The sequence below is a fragment of the Xenopus laevis genome, chromosome 6L (assembly GCF_017654675.1).
Source record: "Xenopus laevis strain J_2021 chromosome 6L, Xenopus_laevis_v10.1, whole genome shotgun sequence".
In the NCBI taxonomy this organism is placed as follows: Eukaryota; Metazoa; Chordata; class Amphibia; order Anura; family Pipidae; genus Xenopus; species Xenopus laevis.
Window position 1 is genome coordinate 45,181,363 of NC_054381.1, and position 22,080 is coordinate 45,203,442.

Below are 22,080 nucleotides of genomic sequence, written 5' to 3' on the forward strand. Positions count from 1 at the left end.
CCAAGTCACAGAGGCACACAAATAAAGTTTCGGGAATCTCAAGTGGATGGAGGCCATAGAATAACTTTCTATCTGGTCCCCAGGCCACCAGTATTATAGTTCTGTTCTAACTAAGCATACATGTCTCTCATGCAATTAAAGAGGATTATTTGCATGTATTAAAGTTATAGTGAGATGTTCCGAATGTTTACATTAATGGATTAGTGTTATGGTGAACTAAAAAGAAAAAAAAAAAAAAACGGGCCAGGCCCTGCTTGTTTATTTTAAAGTAACGTTTCGGGGCACCAGTGTCTGCCAAAGGTTATCTGCACAGAGATTTACAATATAAGAGCTGATTGGATAAAGCCTTGTGCTGAGCACCATAATACTAAAAAGGAAAACCACCAGGACACCCTGGCCTCTCGAAAAAAAATAGGTCCGGTGCTCAGTAAGAAGGGTCGGCATCCTCCAATTAACGTGAACTAAAAAGAAAAAATACCGGCACTCAGGACTCCATGCAAGCGGGCCAGGCCCTGCCTGTTTATTGCAAAGTAACGTTTCAGGGGCATGCCCCTTTGGCAGACACTGGTGCCCCTGAAACGTTACTTTGTAATAAACAGGCAGGGCCTGGCCCGCTTGCATGGAGTCCTGAGTGCCAGTATTTTTTCTTTTTAGTTCACGTTTATTGAAGGGTGCCGACCCTTCTCACTGAGCACCGGACCTATTTTTTTCGAGAGGCCAGGGTGTCCTGGTGGTTTTCCTTTTTAGTATTATGGTGCTCAGCACAAGGCTTTATCCAATCAGCTCTTATGTTGTAAATCTCTGTGCAGATAACCATACAGCGAGTATTTATTTGATTGTAGTATATAGATCCCTAGCATATAAGATGATAGGTAAGTCTGATATCGACATCTATAGGATAAGTTGTGATATGGGCCAAAGTAGGGCCAAAGTCTGAACATGAGAGTAACACAATGAGCTGGACAGCAGGCATGATGACTGAGCACTTCTTAGCGAGGCTGCTCTTTAATTTATTTGTATTCAGGAAATCCACTGTACTGGGGAACAAGGCAGACAATGCTGTAATGGGGGGAACACAGCAAAGATCACTGTACTAAGGGGTACATGGGTGGCTGTTCATCTCCTGGTGGTAAATTGAAATACAGGTCTGGTAAGGTAATTGATAAAGACTAAGAGGCTGATTTATTCAAGCCCTGATTGCAATTTTTCCACCAATCCTGTTCATCGCAGTATATACAGTAAATGTGACTGATTATTCTGGAATTCAAGTTTTCCAATCTTGACTCTTCAAGCTTTATCAATCGAAAAAAAAAGAGAAGGCGATGGGTGGTATATGTTTAAAATTCAAGGTGTCTTCAAATTTGCACTTTTAAAAGTAAATAGGCAGAAAATCAATAGTAGAGTGTGATTTTAGTGCAGTCGAGTAGTTTTTTTTCAAAATGTGTAAGTGAACCAAAAAAGTAAAAACTTGTCACCTTATTCCAGCAGTAAGGCTAGATGGGCTGAACGAAATAGCTGTATAAATATAGATAATATAAAAGTACAGGAAAGTGTCAAAATCACTATGAAATTAAATGATAAATAACCTGCGGTCTAATGGAGGGTTGGATCCTTAGTTTCTTTGCTATACTTTTTTTTCTGGACTGTTTTTGCCTTCTTATACCTTGCTTGAATGTAATTGTAGTTTGTCCTGATGCTCACTACTGAAAATAAAATAATAATGCTGTTTAAGAACAAACCATTTTCCATTGTTATTGTGAAAATATCATTGTTGATTATTGAGAGTATCAGGTTAATAACAAGCATAGGATGTTACTATAGATAACATTCATTTTGGATATAATCTTTTTTTTCCATTTATCCTATACTAGGGTGCCCAGATCATTGTGTTTCCTGAGGATGGAATTCATGGATTTAATTACACCAGGCAATCTATTTACCCATATTTGGATTTTCTTCCGCCTACTCACCTACTCCCTTGGAATCCATGTCTAGAGCCTGACAGATTCAATGATACAGAGGTAAACATGTATACACTATTCTGTTAAAGGGGACGTATAGTCCAAACATAAAAGTATTTCTTTTAGGTTCAAGACTCAAAAAACGTATCTTTAATATACTTTCTGTGTCTACACCAGGGGCGATCCTGGCCCCTCCGCAGTTGCTGCTGCCCCCCCTCCCCCGGAAATTCGCTCTTAAAGTACCAGGAGCAGAATTTTTGCTGCCCCTGGTACCTAGTGGGGCGCTGCTGCCTGAGGCGACAGCCTCAACTCGCCTCATTGGCAAAGTACCCCTGGTCTGCACCACTTTTTTAGAAAAAAATATTTTTCAGTGTATACCGCTTCTCCCCCTGCTTGCTCACACATGATTAGTTGTGCTCTCTGTGTGGGGTTGTTTCTTGTGTTTGTAGCCCTGGTTCCTTGAGAGTTGGGCCAAGGGGGTACTGGCACTCAACACAAGCATCCTGCCTTTCCACCAGCTGGACCCTGGTCCTATTCCCTTCTCCCCTCAACACCTGTCCCACTCCATGTTGTCCAGCTCTGCTTCTGGATATGTAATACCCACATGACCGGAGTTAGAGAAGGCAGTAAAGCCATAGGACAATGGTACAAAAATTACAATCCCTTCCTTTGACAGGAATAACAAATTGAGGGTCAGTCTGTTACTTAAAGGGATACTGTCATAGGAAAACATGTTTTATTTTATAAAATGCATCAGTTACTAGTGATCCTCCAGGAGAATCCTCATTGAAATCCATTTTTCAAAAGAGCAAACAGGTTTTTTTATATTCTATTTTGAAATTTTACATGGGACTAGACATGTTGTCAGTTTCCCAGGTGCCCCCAGGCATGTGACTTGTAGAGCCCAGAGCAATAAACTTCAGTCACTTTTTACTGCTGTACTGCAAGTTGGAGTGATATCACCCGTTCCCTTTCTACTCCCCAGCAGCCTAGCAACAGAACAATGGAAAGGTAGCCAGCTCTCTGAAGCTTTCATTGCCAAAAATGCTCCCATGCCCCACCTAGTGCCCCACCTAGTGTTAGATATGAGAACGGCACTAAATACCCACGTCACAACTCCTTCAGTTACATTGAGTAGGAGAAACGATATATGAAAGCAGTTCTGTAGTAAAGTGCTGGCTCTTTCTGAAATCACAGGATGAGGCACAATGCACTGAGATGGCTGCCTACACACCAATATTACAACTACAAAAATAGTAGAATGAATTACATGCAATGTACACAGTGTAATTTAATAATAAAAACTATACCATAAAAATCATGGCAGAATCCCTTTAAATAAAGGCAAGGTGCCAGAAGTTTTATGTGAGTTGTTCCTACTTGCTTGTATTCTCTGGCATGACCTGGTGTAATTATGGCAGATCAGTAGCATGGCCAAATCTTTTCAATGTATAATCTTAAAATATTGGGAGTTATGAATATATTGCAAACACACTACTGGCAGAGATTATGTCTATGAGAGATTGAGTAGTGCATCTTGCTGCATCTGGAAAAGGCATACTATAAAGGCTACACAGCACTGTGTATTTAATAGGCTAATGTGTTATTAATTGCATTTGATAAATCGGTCCCATGAAGTAATAGCATGACCAGGCAGGGGAAGAGGTAGCGGTGATGGAGCCAGAATTAGTACAATGTTACATATTTCTTTCTATCCTTTTTATTAAGTAGAGATTGCTACATTTAGGGGGTAATTTATCAAAGGTCAAGTTTGTGAGGTTTTTTTATACCTTGAATAAACTCACAACTCGAATGTTTGCTTATTTATGAAAAAAAGTGAATGTAAAAAAACTTGGATCCATGCAATCGAATCTATGCAATTGCGGGAAAAACAAAAAATTATGGTGGAAAAAAAACTCAAATCACTCGAGTTTTCGAGCAAAAACCACCAGAAAAAAACCCAGACATCATCAAGGCTACAAACATCTTTAAATGGTTCAAGGGACCCCTGCCATTGACTTCTACATGACCTGGACAGCCTTTAGCTTGAGTATTTTCGGATTCGAGCTATTTCCATCTTTAGGGCATAATAAATCTTGAAAAAAATTGGAGTTTTTACTGAAACTACCCTCGAAAACTCCCAATATTTCGGGAAAAACACAACTTGACCTTTGATAAATAACCCCCTAAATCATGCATTGTACCTTCTGCACATGCAACCCTTACCCATATGTGTTATGTGAGTTCATCCAAGCTAAAGTCAATAGGATCAGTACTTCTGGTTCCTTCATAAGTGAGTGAAATATGGTATAAGAAGATGCAATATTAAATTGTGAAAGTGAAGATGAAAGGGTGGGAACCTACAAGATATAAACATTATTCCATAGCTTTGATTTTTGCTTGCATTCTAACCCAGTATCATTAAAAACATCAAAGGAAATGGGCACTTCTCAGGTATAGTAGCCTATGTTCTTTCTCTGTTAGTTTATGTGAAGATAATAATATCACAGACAAGCACTTGTGTTATGTATAAGTGAAATGCACTGTGCATGGTTGTCTGCTGACTGCTAAAAACAGTGCAAGCTCCCTCCATTGTCATTTATATTGTCGTTATGTTATTTTCTCTAAAAACTAGGCTTTTCATGCCTCCTACACGCAGCCTTAATTACACCCTATTTATAACTAGTGATTAACTTCCATTTTTCCCTCTGATGGTAAAGTGGACCCATCCTTATCATCATTCATTTTTATACTGGCAGTAAGTTACACAGTGCTTTACAAACAGGGATCAGAGAAGAGAGAAGGCCTACAGAATACAAATAGGACCTAAGGGGTCATAAACCAAATTATGCAGAGAAAAGGTCTGCATTCAGTAATGTATGTCCTTATACTTTACTACTTTCTCTAGGGATATAAATGGAAGATCCCATAAAGAGCACTTATGAAGTGGTGATTAATATCATTACTCCGACATCATTCATTCATAGACACTAACCTTCAATGTCCCTAAAACGGCAAAAGACTGCGAGATAAAAGGGCATTGCATTGAATTGATAATTCTTAGCCCTTAAAAGCCAATCCACATTACATTTTTGGGCTACTCCGTACTCTGTTGGTTTAGGCAGGCCAACATTTGGCCTCGGTTCAATAAATGTATTTTCATATATTATTTTTCACACTCTTTTGACAGGTGCTCCAGAGGCTAAGCTGCATGGCAGTGAAGGGTGGAATGTATTTGGTTGCAAATCTGGGAACTAAAGTACCGTGTGAGCCTCATCATTTTCAGTGCCCAGATGGCAGGTACCAATTCAATACAAACGTTGTATTTAGTTCCAATGGCTCATTTGTAGCCAGCTACTTCAAGCAAAACTTGTACTTTGAATATGGCTTTGATACACCTAATAAAGAACAGTATGTGGTATTCGACACGCCCTTTGCCAGCAAGTTTGGAATGATAACATGCTTTGATATACTATTTTACAAGCCTGCAGTAGGCCTTGTAGAAAAGCATATGGTGAAACATATCTTGTACCCAACAGCTTGGATGAACCAGCTTCCTCTTTTGTCAGCCATTCAGATCCAGAGGGCTTTTGCTTCTGCTTTTGGTGTTAATTTCTTGGCAGCAAATATTCACCATACAGAACTGGGCATGACTGGCAGTGGCATTTACAGTCCATCCAAGTCCTTCTTTTACTATGATATGACAAGTGAAAATGGTAAGCTGATTATAGGTAAGGTTCCGGTGGATCCATCTGAGGAATTGTCCGCAGGTCACAATGCACAGATTTCTTTTGGGACTGACAATATGTATAGCAATCAGTTACACTGGATACATAGTGAAGTCTGTGAAGCAGAAAGAGGAGAACACTGTAGGGGATCACCACTCAGGCACCAGATGCCACCATCAGTGTTCCAGGCAGAAATGATGTATGATAATTTCACTTTTACCCCCCTGCCAGCGGTTCAAGGGGCAGTAAAAGTATGTTCTTCTTCCTTCTGCTGTTATCTGAATTATACAAAAACCATGGTATCAAATGAATTGTATGCCCTGGGTGTTTTTGATGGTCTCCACACAGTGCATGGAACATATTACCTTCAGATATGTGCATTGGTCAAGTGCGGTGGCCTGGAGCCGGAAACATGCGGACAGGAGGTCACTGAGGCCGGTACCATAATAAACTTTCAGCTGTGGGGCAATTTCACCACCAAACACATCTTTCCTATGCTGCTTACCTCTGGGATGACTTTGCACCTCCCTAATTCTTGGGGATGGAAGGACGCTCACTGCTACATGAACAACAAAAACATGTCTTCTGGTTTAGTAACTGCTGCCTTGTATGGAAGATTGTATAATCAAGATTAAACCTTCATGCACCTCAATGGTTACAGTGTCTTTTGGCAAAGTTGCCATTTTTCACAAAAGATTATTATTATTGCACACGGCCCTCGGTGTAGTTTAAGGATAATGGTATATTTCAAAATGCACGGTGCTTGAAAATAATTACAGATATTTTTAATGAGTTTATGCGCTCATTATTTCAAAGAGGATGGTTACAAGAATGCACGCTTACCTATTCCTTTGCTAACATAATGAGAATAGGAAGTGCTCCTCACTAAAGTACCTCTAATGAAGAGCTCTCCAAGGACAGCGCATATTGAATAGATTACGGATTAAGAAGCCAGAGACTCACCACTAGATTCTTCAAGCCAATAGGAATGTTCCTGCTAGTAGGACAGGCTTTGTATGGAATGAATAGGGACAGATAATGAAATGTAAATGTATGGATGTACCATTTAAATAGACTTAGAGCTTATAGTATTAGCAACCATTTATTACACTTAATTATGAATTCCTGCCTCAGACTTAAAAGAGGACACTCTATAGAACTAAGGTTGGTCCGTATGCAGTGATGTGGCCCTTGCAATCTGAGGCACACAATTAATGGCACACATCAAGGTTGACCTGGGGTGTAAGAACAAACAATAGTAATGTATGCCATACACACATACACTGCCTTGCCCTGGGATTTCAACTCCTAACTAGATGTTCATACAAGAAAAGGCATATTATTATCTAATATGTATTAACAGATCTGGATTCATTTAGATAACTTTTCATTCAGCAATTAATCACTCCTGGTAATTTAAAGAACCCGAAATTATGATCTTTAAATCAGAAGCTCTGAACTTTTGGTGCGAGGGGCAGCATCAGAAAGCCCCTTATCCCGTGGCCAGGGACTGTCTAAAAGTTTATTATTCAAGCACCAGTAACACAATTACTGTCTTTCCATAACTCCCAGGACTGACTGGAGACGGCAACCCCAAATGACAACATAAGATACTGCTGAGAAATTGTATGCAAGGCTTGTTGGTGTAGCCTGAAGACATCACTACAAATGCGCACAAAGCCTTGCTGGTGTCACGGATTACTTATTGTGCATGTACAGTTCTAATTTCGACAGAGAAATGTCAAAAAAGTGACAAACAGATAACTCCCAAATTACATTACTTATAAAGGTAATTATGGCTGGGGACAAATAGAAAACTAAAAGGTTTGTCTTTGCAAGGCACATGGCTAGACACAAGTCTCAGAGCACAATTGCACTAGTCAGTGGCTATGGATCAATACAAAAGTAGCAGAGTGAAAAATCCAATATAAATTTAGACCTGCTGTTTCCAACACACACCATCCACCGTATGGTAACTACCCAAAATGGTAGGACAGAACAGGAATCAGCAGTACTTAGTCTAAAATCACCCTTTATTATCACTGTGTTTTATCACAACATGTTTTGGGAACTAGAAAAAGGGATTAGTTCCTGAAACATTTTATTATAAAACACAAATAAAGGGTGATTTCAGACTAATGGGCATGTTTACTAACATTGGAAATAAATATCTACCAAGATCTTTTATAACTTGTAAGTGACTATTTAAATCTAATTGCTGATTGGTTGCCATGGGCCAGTATTAGTAAACATGCCATTTAGTACTGCTGATTTCTGGTCTGTTTCTACCTCTACAATTTTTGATAGCGGCCAGGGATCCACAGGCCTCATTGATATCTACACTCAGAGACCCCCCCCCTGCACTAAATGTAAAAGCAGGAGAGGAGTGGTCCTGAACAGGGATCACAAGATGTGCATGGTCCAGAACAGAGAATATGGGCCACAGTGTGGGTGGGGAATGGAGTCATATGTTCTTTGCGTCTCCCTCTGTCTGTTGGCCTCCTTTAGTTGTGAGGTATGCTCCATCTTAGTTGCACCATTGGCATCAGTCTAAATTCCAGTATGTGTGCCCTTTTGAGTGCTTCTCCATTAAAGGATAACTAAACCCTAAATATTTGTATGGCTAAAAGTGCCGTATTTTATATAGTGAACTTATTGCACCAGCCTAAAGTTTCAGCTTCTCAATAGCAGCAATGATCCAGGACTTCAAACTTGTCACAGGGGGTCGCCATCTTGGAAAGTGTCTGTGACACTCACATGCTCAGTGGGCTCTGAGCAGCTGTTGAGAAGCTAAGCTTAGGGGTCGTTGCAAATTATCAAGCCGAAAATGAGGTTGGTCTGTAATATAAACTGATGCTACAGGACTGATTATAAAATTCTGATGCTAGTTGCACTGGTTTCTGTGCTGCAATGTAGTAATTATCTGTATTAATTACTAATCAGCCTTATATTGTGACATTTATATTCTATGTGTACTGTATATTGTAAGTGGGTCCCTAAACTCAGTAAGTGACAGCAGCACAGAGCATGTGCAGTGAATCAGCAGAAAAGAAGATGGGGAGCTACTGGGGCATCTTTGGAGACACAGATCTTTACTGCTAAAGGGCTGTGGTTGCCTTGGGCTGGTACAGAAGCTCAAAAAATAATGTAAAATGTAATGTAAAACATTTCTAGCTACTTCTTTTGTTAAGCTTTAGTTCACCTTTAAGCACTTCTACTTTTGTCAAATGAAATGCACACAAACACCATTAATAGAGGACAGTGTTGGTCAGAGATCACCATTGTTATACGGATGAGTTTGTAGTTAGGCACTGCACCAACCTGGCACAAGTTTTTTTATGGCCTCCACCCCCAACAAATCTCTTGCTCTAACTTAATGCAAATTAAATTCTTCACCAGAGGAAAGTAGGTGTCACTGGGGGGGGGGGGTGCATGCAACATTCTACAGCAACTGACTTGAGTTAGTTTAGGAGATTGTGATGGGATCAGGGAAATGATGGAGGCCAAATTTATTGTCACAGACAAGCTGGAGCAGAGCCAGGCCAAGTATTTGCTTATGAGGCAATTCTACTTGGCACAACACCCTCACCACTCACTGCCAGCAATACCCTGTACCAAAGCAATCCCTACACTCCCTGCCTCCCAGCTCCTGCCTGTGATTCATCCCTCTCACCCAGCCCTCTCTTCATCTCTTATACAGTCAACTGATTCTACTTCCTCCAGTAGCTGGACAAGCTGGGATAAGCCGCACTTATTCACAGGACTGGAACTAGGGCTAGGATCAGGCAGAAGAGGTACGTGCCTAGGGTTCTAGTACCCCCCAAACTGTTGCATCCTAGGCACGTGACTATTATGCCTACGCCTATTCCCAACCCAATCCTGAGCAAGAGAATCCTGGGACTCTGTTAATCATATAGAACTGGCAGCGGGAGTTTTTCAGTAAGAATTTGTAAATGGGAGAGCAAGAGCCAGTGGATTCTCCTAAACAACCAGATATTTAGGCTGTGAACAGCATGAGGATAGAGATGTCCCACCCACACACTGTCTGTCCTCTGATACTGAGCCACTGTCCAAGCAATTACCAAGAATTCATATACAGTAGTTCTTCTTACAGGGAAACACTCCATGCCCGAAGTGATCAGCATAGGGTTAAAACATGAACTGTATACTAGGGATGCACCGAATCCACAATTTTGGGATTCAGCTAAATCTAGAGTTGTCACATTTTTTTTTTTTTAAAAAAAAGCCTTCGGGTCGGGATTGGGCAGTGACACCATATGCGGTGGAGTGACATCACTGGGCAGCAAAATGGGCGGAGTAGGTGGGAACATTGGTGAAGTAGGCGGGGCAATGAACGGGCCTATCCATATAAGGTGTTACTTGCAGTGGAGAAAGTCAGGGAAGGGAGGGATTTGCCAGAAGTTACAAATAAACCAGCAATTACACGACTGGTGAATTCCTAATTCCAGCCAGTGGCGTAACTACAGAGGAGCCAGATCCTCTATGGCTAAAAAGAAACACCTCCTCCCCAGCCACTGTCTTAACGACGAGGAAGAGGATGCAAGTCGGGTCGGGTTGTGGGCACGGTGTGATGTGGGCGGGAGGATGGGAATCGGAGTGCGCTGGGCCTCTTTGAAAGTTTTTTGAAGGTGGGCCCGGCGCACTCTAGTTGTGCCACTGATTCCGGCCCTGGCTCTAGCTGGTGATTTACGGCTGGGCTGGTAAAATACTGACAGAGTGGTAAAATGAATCCCAAATCTTTCCCAAAGGATTTGGCTGAATCAAATCAAGTCACAAGGAAAGAAAAAAAAGTGCAATTTCCTTGTTTGGGTGAAGAAAAGTCATGAGATTTTAAGGACTAGGTTTGACCATGCACTATGGCTGAATCCAAGTCCTGCTGAAAACGGCATAATAATGGTGGACTCTCGAAACCAAATGCTGGATTTGGTCCATTCCTAGAGTATAATGAAATTGTGTATTACCTTGAAGCTCAAGGACCCTGGAACAGAGCTACAGATAAATCTCTTATTAAAAGAAACGTTTTTGATGGTGTTAGGTGCATAGACGACAGTTCCACTGTGGAGCAAATAACTGACGCCCTCACATGACATCTATTATTATAGAGCGATTGTTTATCCAGTGATAAATGCTAAACTCCACTACAGAACTGTACATTTGTGATAGTAATAGTATACATACACTGACCTCTTGCTCATGATGTGACACATACACTGACATGTTATGCTCCATACCTTGCCATGTGATATATGAATATCTGTGCTCTAGTGATGTGGTATATCATTTCTGACTGATTACTGCCATTGATAATTTCCTTTTTCTCTGTAATAATAAAACTGTACCTTGATCCCAACTAAGATATAACTAATCCTTATTGGATGCAAAACCAGGCTATTGGGTTTAATTAATGTTTAAATGATTTTTTTAGTCGGCGACCCCCCCCTCCCAGAGCTGCTTTAGAAGGTGAAACATTACACTTTACGCTTCAATATTGGAAAAACGGTCACAAATAGAAAATAGAAAGTACTTGTAAAAAGTCATTATTTCTGGTGATCTATCTGAAAACAACTAGTTGTTTGAAGGTGAACAACCCCTTTAACGAAAACTGACATTTTCTAAACTTAAAGGGGTCCTTTAAATTAACTGTTACTATGATGTAGAGAGTGATATACTGAGACAATTTGCAATTGGTTTTCATTTTTTATTATTTGTGGTTTTTCAGTTATTTCGCTATTTATTAAGCAGCTCTCCAGTTTGCAAGTTTGGCAATCTTGTTGCTAGGGTGCAAATTACCCTAGCAACCATGCATCGATCTGAATAAGAGACTGGAATATGACTAGGAGAGACCTGAATAGAAAGATGAGTAATAAAAAGTTGTAATAATAATACATTTGTAGCCTTACAGAGCTCTTTTTTTTAGATGGGGTCAGTGACCCCCATTTGAAAGCTGGAAAGGATCAGAAGAAGACAGCAAATAGTTAAAAAAAACTATAAAAAATAAATAATCAAGACCAAGTTGCATAGGAGTGGCCTTTCTATAACATATAGATCCATATTACGGACAGACCCCTTATTTGGGAAACCTCAGGTCCCGAGCATTCTGGATAACAGGTCCCATGCTTGTACTGTTAATACATGTATATCATTATGTTGATGGTTATTGTGTTTAGAATAGACCATCTCAAAGACCTGACTTAAACCTTAGGAATAATTTGGCATGACGTAAGGCAAACTGTGACTAGCCGTTATGTGTCCCACAATAATCACAGAAGGGGCCAAATCCTAAGGCCAGTTCAGATGAGATTTGGGGAAACTGTCTGCTCCCTTATATACTCCCTAGAAATCCAAGTTATGGTGAGATTTATTGTGAAAATATATTTACTGACTTAGAAATAACAGGAACTATATTATTGAGAGGGAGTCTTTAACTCAAAAATTCAGAAAACCTCTGGTCTAAGGTGACCTCTTTATGCAAGAAAGGCCAAGCTGTCAGCAATTCATAACTGAATAGGCATAGGCCCATTAGATACAATCTAGTGGGAACACAGAATGAGATTTTGGGACTGTTTCAGTTTCTGTCTGTGTCACACCATCCCTGATATAATGTACACTGAAAAAGAAGAAGCGGTGCAATGCCAGCAAGATGTGCCAGACAATGGAACGGTCCATATGCAGAGACACCTGTGGGGCTCAGAAGTCATGTATGTACAAATCCTGGGAATAAACTGAAATTAAGCACTCCTCCCATATCTCTCTCTAACTGGTCTAACCCTACATAGACCCCCCCTCACTCCTCCCCCCAGCCTAGCTGCCCCCTCCCCTGGGCAAATGCCCCTAACTCTTTACTTACCCCTCCGTGCAGATTCTGTCCAGCAGAGTTCACAGGCGCCATCTTCAGCTGCTTCGGTAATCTTTGGAATGAGATCGGCGCTTCAGCAATTTTTGTGGATTTCAGCGCATGTGTAGTTGTCGCAAAAGAGAAAATTGCTCCAACTGTGCATTCACCGCTTCACTGGTCTCATTCCAAAGATTACCGAAGAGAAGAAGATGGCGCCCGTGAACGTCGCTGAACAAAATCTGCACGAAGGGGTAAGTAAAGAGTTAGGGGCATTTGCCCAGGGGGCAGCTAGGCTGGGGGGAGGAGGGAGATAGCTCTATGTAGGGTAGGAGGGTAGGGTTTTTTTTTATTAACAGTTTGTTTCTCCTTTAAATTTACTTAAAAAGAATGTAGATATAAAATAAACCCAATAGATTGGTTTTGCCTCCAATTAGGAGTAATTATATCTTAGTTGGGTTCAAATACAATGTGCTATTTTTATAATTACAGAGAAAAAGCAAATCATTTTTAAAAATAAGAGTTCGATTAAAATGGAATCTATGGGATATGGCCTTCTCATAATTCAGAGCATTCTGGATAATCAGTTTCTGGATAATGGATCCCACACCTCTATAACCAAATTTTGCCCATTTTCTGTAATATTCGGGCTCTAAGTTTCCCCATCTCAATGATCCACCACAACCTGTTCTTGTATATCGTCTGCCTTTCCTTTCTCTTGACGTTTAGTGAGTGGTGAAGGTTCATTAGCAGTAGTGTAATCCAGGCATTGGGAGTAGTTTCTAGTGCCAGAATGTCATCAATTCAATTGAAAACATCTTCATACAGTCCCTTTAGAATGGGGCAGCTCCACCAATAGTTCATTAGCAGATTCCCTGAATCCTCTGGGGCACAGAGCTGAGGGTCAGAGCCAACTGTGAGGTTTTGTTGGAGTGGGAGACCCCTTGTGATTCACTTTATATAAATTCTCTTTTATCCAAGTCTTACTGAATATAATTCATGAATTCCATTCCTCTATATCAATACATTTGTTTAACCTTGGTCCCAATCCTTCTGTATACTCTGTATAGGTATGGGACCGTTATCCGGTAACCCATTATCCAGAAAGCTCCCAATTACAGGATGGCCCTCTCCCATAGACTCCATTTTATCCAAATAATCCAAATTTTTTTAAATGATTTCCTTTTCTTTGTAATAATAAAACAGTACCTTGTACACGATACAAACTAAGATATAATTAATCCTTATTGGAGGCAAAACCAGCCTATTGGGTTTATTTTTCCATGATTTTCTAGTAGACTTAAGGTATGAAGATCCAAATTATGGAAAGATCTGTTATCAGGAAACCCCCTGTCCTGAGCATTCTGGATAACAGGTCCCATACCTGTATATTGAAAGCATGTTGAAGTACTGCTATATGTTTCCCAATGTGATGGAAATTACCTGTGTGAGCTAATGTACTTGAAATATGTATATGACATAAGTATTAATCTTAATTAGGATGAGAAGAAGAAGTTAATAAAGACACACAGTGATTAACCATTTTGTTAGATAATTAAGATAATTAAATATGTACTTGGAATTAAGTCCTTTACCTTCTTCCCACACATAGAACACTTGTTCAAACAAATGCCTCCCTTTAATGATGCTCCAGCTAATGTATGACTCAACACTCAGCTCTAAGGGAAGGTCATTCTCTGTATTCAGAGCCACATAACTGACTTATCACGAGACACTTTATTTTGTGCTTTCAAAATGACTGCAAATAATGTAGAATTCAGGTATGGTACTTGATCCAAACTAAGATATAACTGATCCGTATGGGAGGCAAAACCAGCCTTTCAACTAATATTTAAACGGGTTGTTCTCCTTTAAATTCACTTTTAGTATGAAGTAGAGAGTGAGATTCTGAGACAATTTGCGATTGGTTTTCATTTTTTATTATTTGTGGTTCTTGAGTTATTTAGCTGGCTGCTAGTGTCCAAAATTACTGGACTGGAGTTGACGTGCACAGAAAGATGAGTGATAAACAGTAGCAGTGATTATTTGAAAGCTGGAAAGAGTCAGAAGAAGTAGGTAAATAATTAAAAAAATATAAAAAAGAAAAAATGAAGGCCAATTGAAAAGTTGCTAAGAATTAGCCCATTCTATTACACCCGAAAAAGTTAACTTAAAAGTTAACTTAAAAGTTAACCGCCCCTTTTTATATTAATGTGTTCAAAATATCAGTAGAGAAAGATATTGCAAAGGAAAATCAATGTGATCATGGGTTAGAAGGGTGATAGAATGTGTGTAAGTTGAATTGGCCATTCTATAACATACTAAACGTTAACCAAAAGGTGAACCACCCCCTTATGCTTTGAGTGCAATATAAAATGAAGGTATGTGTAATGTACTAGTTAGTTGGAACCTAATGTGATTGTGGGTACTCACAGATGCACAGGGCACCCCTGTGGTTTTCGGTGTTCACAGATGCCCTTTTGGGGCCCCCGGGCTTTGTGCTGTGGAACTGAACTGTGCAAAATAGAAACGAGTCCAGATCAAGGTACCGGCAAGGATTAGGCAAAAGCGTAGTTAGGGTTGGCATCTGTCCAGTTTTGACCCAGGCAGCCTGGTATTTTGAAGGGCTGCCAAAGGTCAAAACTTCCTGCCCGGTTTTCCAAATAAGGAAAACAATCGTCGATCGCTGCGTCATAGCCCGCCCCCTGATGGCACTGACACGCCCACCTCCATCACGGTCCCGCCCTATGACATCACGGCCCTGCTCCCCTGCCCAGTCTCAGCCGCTTCAAAAGGTGGCAACCCTAAGCATAGTTGAAGTTCAGGCAAAGGGATAAAGGCAGGTGGCAGGAATCGTAGTCAAGAAGTCAGGCAGGAGTCAATAACCAGGAATACAAACACGAATATAACCCTTCGGCAGGATCAGAAAACTGAAGCCAGCTTGGGCACTTGGGCTTTTTAAAAGAGATTTGGCGCCAAGGTTTGAAATGCGCAGCAATTGATGCTGGAGTCCATTCCGCACTCGTGACCTCAGCATCAGACACCTGCGCCCCTTTAAACGAGCAGACGCGCCAAGAAGGAAAAACACCGGAGGATCTCACGGTGCGTCTTACAGTATGGCTAATTAGAAGACAAATATTCTGGGCATGGAATATAGATCTTATATATGTATGTGGGGGCGGGGGTCAGACCTTTAATGATCTAGCTGAATGTACATAGCTATTTTACATGATTAAACAATATAGTTCCCCAATTAAAGGATGCACGGAAGTAAGAAAATGAATAGACTTTTATTTGTGAGCGGCAGTTGCCATTACACACTCAGGAATGACTCAGAACCATTGTTATTTGGAAGGTTCTTTTTCTCACCCATTAGCAGAACACGTTATATATTTTTCACAATAACTTACTTTGGCCGAATGACCCTTAACAATTCTAATGGTTGTTGTTGTTTACTGTACAAATTCATTTGTAATAAACAGCATTCCACAAATGACAGTAGGGAGGTTCTGATAATGGTAAGGTAGATCTAATGTAGTGGCTGCATTGAGACTGTGTGTGAATGGGAAGGAGGGAGAGCGACTGATGAATGGAGAGGGTGCTGTCATTAAATAGCGTACGGTTCTTTAAAAAAACGATGGGTCATTTGCACCTATTCTGTTAAATTGCAGAGTACGTGTGGCAAATAAAAGCCTTTCGAGCCGTGTCCTTCAGGCCTGCCCATTGTGAGCCGAGTACGTCAGGCTGATATTCAATTTCTACTCTAAACGGCCTCCGCAAGGCTACACTGTTATTTATGGCACAATCTCCTGCCCGTTCATTCTCCCACAAATATTGTCTTTATAAAAAAAGACCTGTAACCCCAAATACATATGATTTTAATAAGATGTCATTATTACAGCATTCTTTTAATTTCCGCTCATCAGAGAACTATTAAATGAGATATCTTTATAGGAGTTTCCCATGAATCCTCTCTGGAGGGTGCCTGTCTTAAAAATACAAATATTTGCCAGAAGCACAAAATCTTGGACATTCTGATCTTCAGACAATCATCACAATTAGGGGCTGCCGGCTTGATTGATGTAAGGGGAGGGATAATCAAAAATGGATAGCACAGGCCTTTTTTGATTTCTTTATCATTTGTGCACCTGAGGAAGACCCTTAAGGTCGAAACGCGTATAAGTATTATTTTGTGATTTTTTTTTTATATATTTTCTTTTTTTGTAATAGATTTATTTTTCTTTAATTGGGTGTGCTATCCATTTGGATTATCTTTAGTTATTTTTGGAGACCCTTATGGGGAGCCTCCTATGGAACAGCACCCTGTATTTTATTTAGAGGGTGTGCGCCTCTTCTCTCTATTTTATAGATGTAAGAGGAGGGGGCGGCCAGGAGAGGTGGAGCAGGGGTAGGGCTGTGGCACAGCAGGTTGGGAAGGGCAAGTTAGGAACAATTTTTAGCCGAGCCATACATAACTAGAGGAGTGAACAGGCAGGGTTATAAGTAAGAAAGGGAACAGGTTATTGGGAGTCAGTTGGGATGGGCTGGGAGCAGAACCACGTGGACTTGCGGTTTGTGAGTTATACAACTGGAGATAAATTGGGATAGAATTCACATACAGAAGCACATGTACTAGTAAAACCCAAAGCGAACCGCCCGAGCCCGACCCACCCACTGATAACTTCACAAAAGGGGTGGGGGCAGCAGGCGCGCGACTATAAAAGCGGAAGGGTCAGTTTAAGGTGTCGGACAGGGAAAACAGGAAGAAGAGCTCGATCTGGACCTGCCGCTACCCACAAGGAGGGTGCGAGGTTGGTCCAAACTCAACCGACCCGCGGGTTCCGCGCCAGCCCACACATCACTAACATCTACATATACATGGGTAACAATTATACGGAGAGTCCTGCACCAGTTTTAATGCCAAATACTTTGCCTAGTGATAGTAAATGAACCTTTATATACCCAGTTCAAATATCACAGAAAGTAGCTGTACAAAAGGTCAGGTTTACATGTTCTTTCTAAATATAAGTAAATGGTTTAGATGAGGCACAATCAGTTACTATTTGGTCATTTTTACCTTGAGTCAACACCTAGGGGAAGATTTGTCAAAGGTCGAAATGAAAATTTGAATTACAAAAAATTTCAAGCTATTTTTTGTGTACTTCGACTAGGGAATAGTCCAAATTCGATTCGAATTTGATTCGAATTCTATCGCATGTGCTATTACTTCGAATTCAGGCTAATTTGAATATGGACTATTGACCATAACTTGGTGGTTTTATTTGTAATAAACTTCGGCGGGTCTTTTTTCATTTGAAATTCGAAGTTTTTTAAATTTAAAATCCGACCCTTGATAAATCTGCCCCCTAGTGCCTCCCCTTTCGCATGAATTCATTTAGCTATTAGATGACATTAGACATTTTTCTTTGTTTTACTTTTATCTATTGCTCATTTGTGCACTCCAATCGTTTGGCTAATTGCCCAAGGGATATGGCACAGAAACACCAAAGCAGAATTTCTCCACAGTAGAAGACAAAGAAACAAAAAATCCAAATGTATCACAGGGAGATCTCAGAGATATAATGGTTGATCATCATAATCCCAGAATCTCAATATTGTATGTTCCTCAGTACTTCTAAAGATCTCAGAAGCAGTTCTAGTTAAACTGTGTTGAGGACCTTGGCAACTAGATGGGAGCACCAGTAACCATTTTTACACCAATGTGCAAGTTGTGTTCCCTTGATCTTCAAAACAAAGCGGTAACACAATGAACCTTAACCTTTAGGGTTGGGGCAGATTCAGGGAGATTTAGTCGCCTGGCGACTAATTGCCTCTTCTGTAGGGCGACAATCTCCCCGTCTGCTTGAATGAAGAATCGCCTGCGCTAATGCACTCGCGGCGTTTCGATTTCCAAAGGCGCCAGAAGTTTCCTCGTGAAGCAACTTCGGAAATAGAAGCGTCGCAAGTGCATTTGCACAGGCGATTCTTCATTCAAGCAGACGGAAAGCATTCAGGGAGATTGTCGCCCCGCAGAAGAGGCGATTAGTCGCCAGGCGACTAAATCTCCCTGAATCTGCCCGTCTACCCCAACCAACCCTTAAGGTCTGGCAACATGGGCAGATTCGTGAGATTAGTCGCCAGGAGACAAATCTCGTCTTCTTCGTGATCTGCCTTCCGCCAGCTCAAATGTAAATCGCCTGGGGGCAGGCACATGGAACGCTTCGTTTTCCGAAAAAAATTTTACTTTTTATGAATACCTCAAATATTTTGAGTTTATATGCTTAAATACCTTGCATTTTTTTAACTGTAACCTTGAATTTATTGGGTTTTAGAGCAAAAACCAGCGTCAAACACCACAAAACATCGGAAAATCAAGGCTAAAAGTACAAATGATTTAAGGGACCTCTGCTCGAGTATTTTTAAATTCGATTTTTTGCTGCTTTGGAGCATAATTAAAGATTGGACTGTTTTTTTCTCAAGAAAAAACAAAAAAACCCAGAATTTTTAGAGAAAACAAAATGCGACCTTTAATAAATAGACCCCTAAGGCGCAGATTTACCAAGAGTCGAATTTCGAAGTAACGGGAGTTTTTTGAACTCCCATAACTTAGAAATTCGAATAAAAAAACAACAATCAAAATTTATTTTAAAAAAACCCAAAGTTTTTAACTTCGAGTGAATAGGCTGTATTCAAATCATTCGAATCGAAGTTTTAGCGCATTAATCAAAGTATTTGCCCCCAAAAAACTTTGATTTTTTAAAGTCCATCAAATGACTCCAAATAGGTTCTAGGAGATCCCCCATAGGCTAAGACAGCCATTTGGCAGGTTTTAGATGCTGAATAGTCAAAGTTGAATTTTTAAAGAGACAGTACATGATAAATTTCGATATTCGAATAGTCAAATTTTTTTCAAATTCAAATCAAATTTTGGCCTATTCAAAGTACACAAAAATAGCTTGAAATACAATTTTTTTTACTTCAAATTTTCACTTCAACCCTTGATAAATCTGTAAAGCTTGTATTTGTGATTAAAGTTTATCTGCACCCGTAGCTGTTGGTCTCATATGTACTACATACAGACTATTTCCTTATTTCATGCCTTATAATAGGCAAGTTCTTTTGCTTGAGATTAGTCCTATTCCATTTTTCTTGGGGCAGCTGATGGGGGTCCACCAATGAGATCCATGCCCTGGGCACAATGATCCATTAAAAGGGGTGTTCACCTTTAAGTTAACCTTTAGTATGTTATAGAATGGCCAATTCTGAGCAACTTTTCAGTTGCTCATAATTATTTTTTTTTTTTAATAGTTTTTGAATTATTTGGCTGCTTCTTCTGACTCTTTTCAGCTTTAAAATGGGGGTCACTGACCCCATCTAAAAAAAAAAAAAAACTCTGTAAGGCGACACATTTATTGTTTTTGCTACTTTTTATTACTCATCTTTCTATCTAGGCCTCTCCTATTCATATTCCAGTCTCTAATTCAAACCAATGCATGGTTGCTAGGGTAATTTGGAATTTAGCAACCAGACTGCTGAAATTGCAAACTGGAGAGCTGCTGAATAAAAAGCAAAATAACTCAAAAATCACAAATTGCGGCCAGGGCTGGATTTACATACAGGATGCCCCTAGGCCTGCTGTAGTTCATCGATCCCCCTCCCCTTTATTTACGCAAATTTTTGGAGCAATGGGGATTGGCGCATGGGAGGTTTAAAAAACTCTCCTGAGCATCCCCAGTGTTTCTGAACTAATGTGGGTGTGGTTGAGCAGCATGCCGCCCCCTAAAATCCTGCCGCCCTAGGCCCGGGCCTTGGTGCCTTTTCCACAAATCTGCACCACGGACAGTCCTGAACTGGGCTGCCGAGCCTAGCCCGCAATTAACGCCGGCGCATTGAAGTGGACGCCAGTGCACCCGAACTGGAGTTGTAACTGACCCCCCAACCTTGCAAAAAAATTTTTTTTTTACACCAGTCCTTGGCCCAAAAAAGGTTGGGTACCGCTGCTGTACATCATACTATGGGTCAAATTTACTAAAGGGCAAAATGACTAACGCGGGCGCAAGTTTGAAAGCGTGACGTCATTTCGATACTTCGCTGATTTACTAACAGTCGCTGGCGTAACTTCGCTAATGAAGGAGATAGACTCTAGCAGTACTTCGCTCCCTAACGCCTGGCAAATTTGCGATCTGGCGAATGGACGTAACGCCTGACGAATTTGCGCTCTGGCGAATGGACGTAACTACGCAAATTCACTAAGATGCAGATTTTACTGAACGTTACCTCTTCGCCAGACTTGCCTTCGCCACCTCAGACCAGGCAAAGTACAATAGAATAGATAGGGCTTCCTCAAAAAATAGTTGAAAATGTTTCCAAAGTCCCAAAAAAATGCTAGTGTCTTTTCCTTTTTCAGAGTGATCGGCTGAAAAATAGCGTTAAATTTTTTCTGGGGTACCCGGCTTCCCCCCTACATTTCCTAACATATGGCACATAAACTATACACTGGGCTCATGTGTAGGGTATTATAACAACTTCATTTTATTTTATTAAGGTTTCCCAGACTTGTGTAATGTAATGTATTTGCTGCTACATATACGTCCATTCAACTTTAACTTCCCGTCGTATGCAATTTAGCCAACGCTAGGGCAACTTCACCAGCGTTCGACGCCCTGGACGCAACTTCGGATTTTTGGGAATTAGAGTTGTCCTGTCGAATCTACGCCTGGGGATGTGTTGCAATGTGAGCGAAGGTAAGTAGATTTGCCCCTAAAAGTTAACTTAAAGGTGAACTTCCACTTTAAACCTGCCTTCTCCCCTGAAGACTAGTATCAGCCGGCTCAGTAAAGTCTCCTGGACCACAGTCCTGTTTTACCTTTCATTCCTCTTTAACCAAGGGCCCTAGTGACATACTATATACAACAAGTAGAAAGCAGAGATGTACATAGCCACAGTGACTTTCTAGTCTGGATGGTTAAAAGTTGCGGTTTTAAATCATAGTAAAATATTTGCCAAAATAGAAATGTAGGTGTTTATATGAGGGCTGGGAATTTGTTTGCTTATCGGCTGTAGACAAGCTGTTAGTTGCTCTTGCCAATGTGAACATTAAGTCTGCCCATATGTCTGGATGAGTCAGTGTTGTGAGATCTGTCTCAGATGTTAGTCTAATATCACAAGATACACAGATATTTGTTAATAACTGGCAAACAAGGGTCTCTGGGCACTGAAATCAATTATGGCTTAAAGAAACTAGCAAATCTATGTCGAGTTGTGAGACCCCTCAATCCGGTTTTGTTGGGCAGATAATGCAAGGTGTTTGATTAGTGCCAGGAAAAAGAAATATATTTACATGTTCCTTGATATATCTGGAACCTTCCAGCTGCTTAAAGCTGTCACATGCCACAATCATTTCAAATCCTTTTCTCTGCTGTGTAGTCAAGCAAATTAACTTTACTTACATTATAAAATGATTTAAACCTAATTTCCTTCACAAAAGCACACCGAGCCAGCATGCTACACTCTGTGCACATTTGTTATTATACAGGTC

The 22,080-nt window shown here is 40.5% G+C and overlaps 1 protein-coding gene across 1 annotated transcript in view; it reads left to right on the top strand.

The window, feature by feature from the left end:
* btd.L (biotinidase L homeolog) overlaps positions 1 to 6,341 on the top strand; it is a 79,060-nt gene extending 72,719 nt beyond the window's left edge. Inside the window, exons 3-4 of the mRNA XM_018267431.2 lie at positions 1,872 to 2,021; positions 5,152 to 6,341. Of these exons, the coding sequence (XP_018122920.1) occupies positions 1,872 to 2,021; positions 5,152 to 6,324 (1,323 nt within the window). The 3' untranslated portion in view covers positions 6,325 to 6,341. The remainder of the gene's footprint in view (positions 1 to 1,871; positions 2,022 to 5,151) is intronic.
* Positions 6,342 to 22,080: the final 15,739 nt, after the last annotated feature.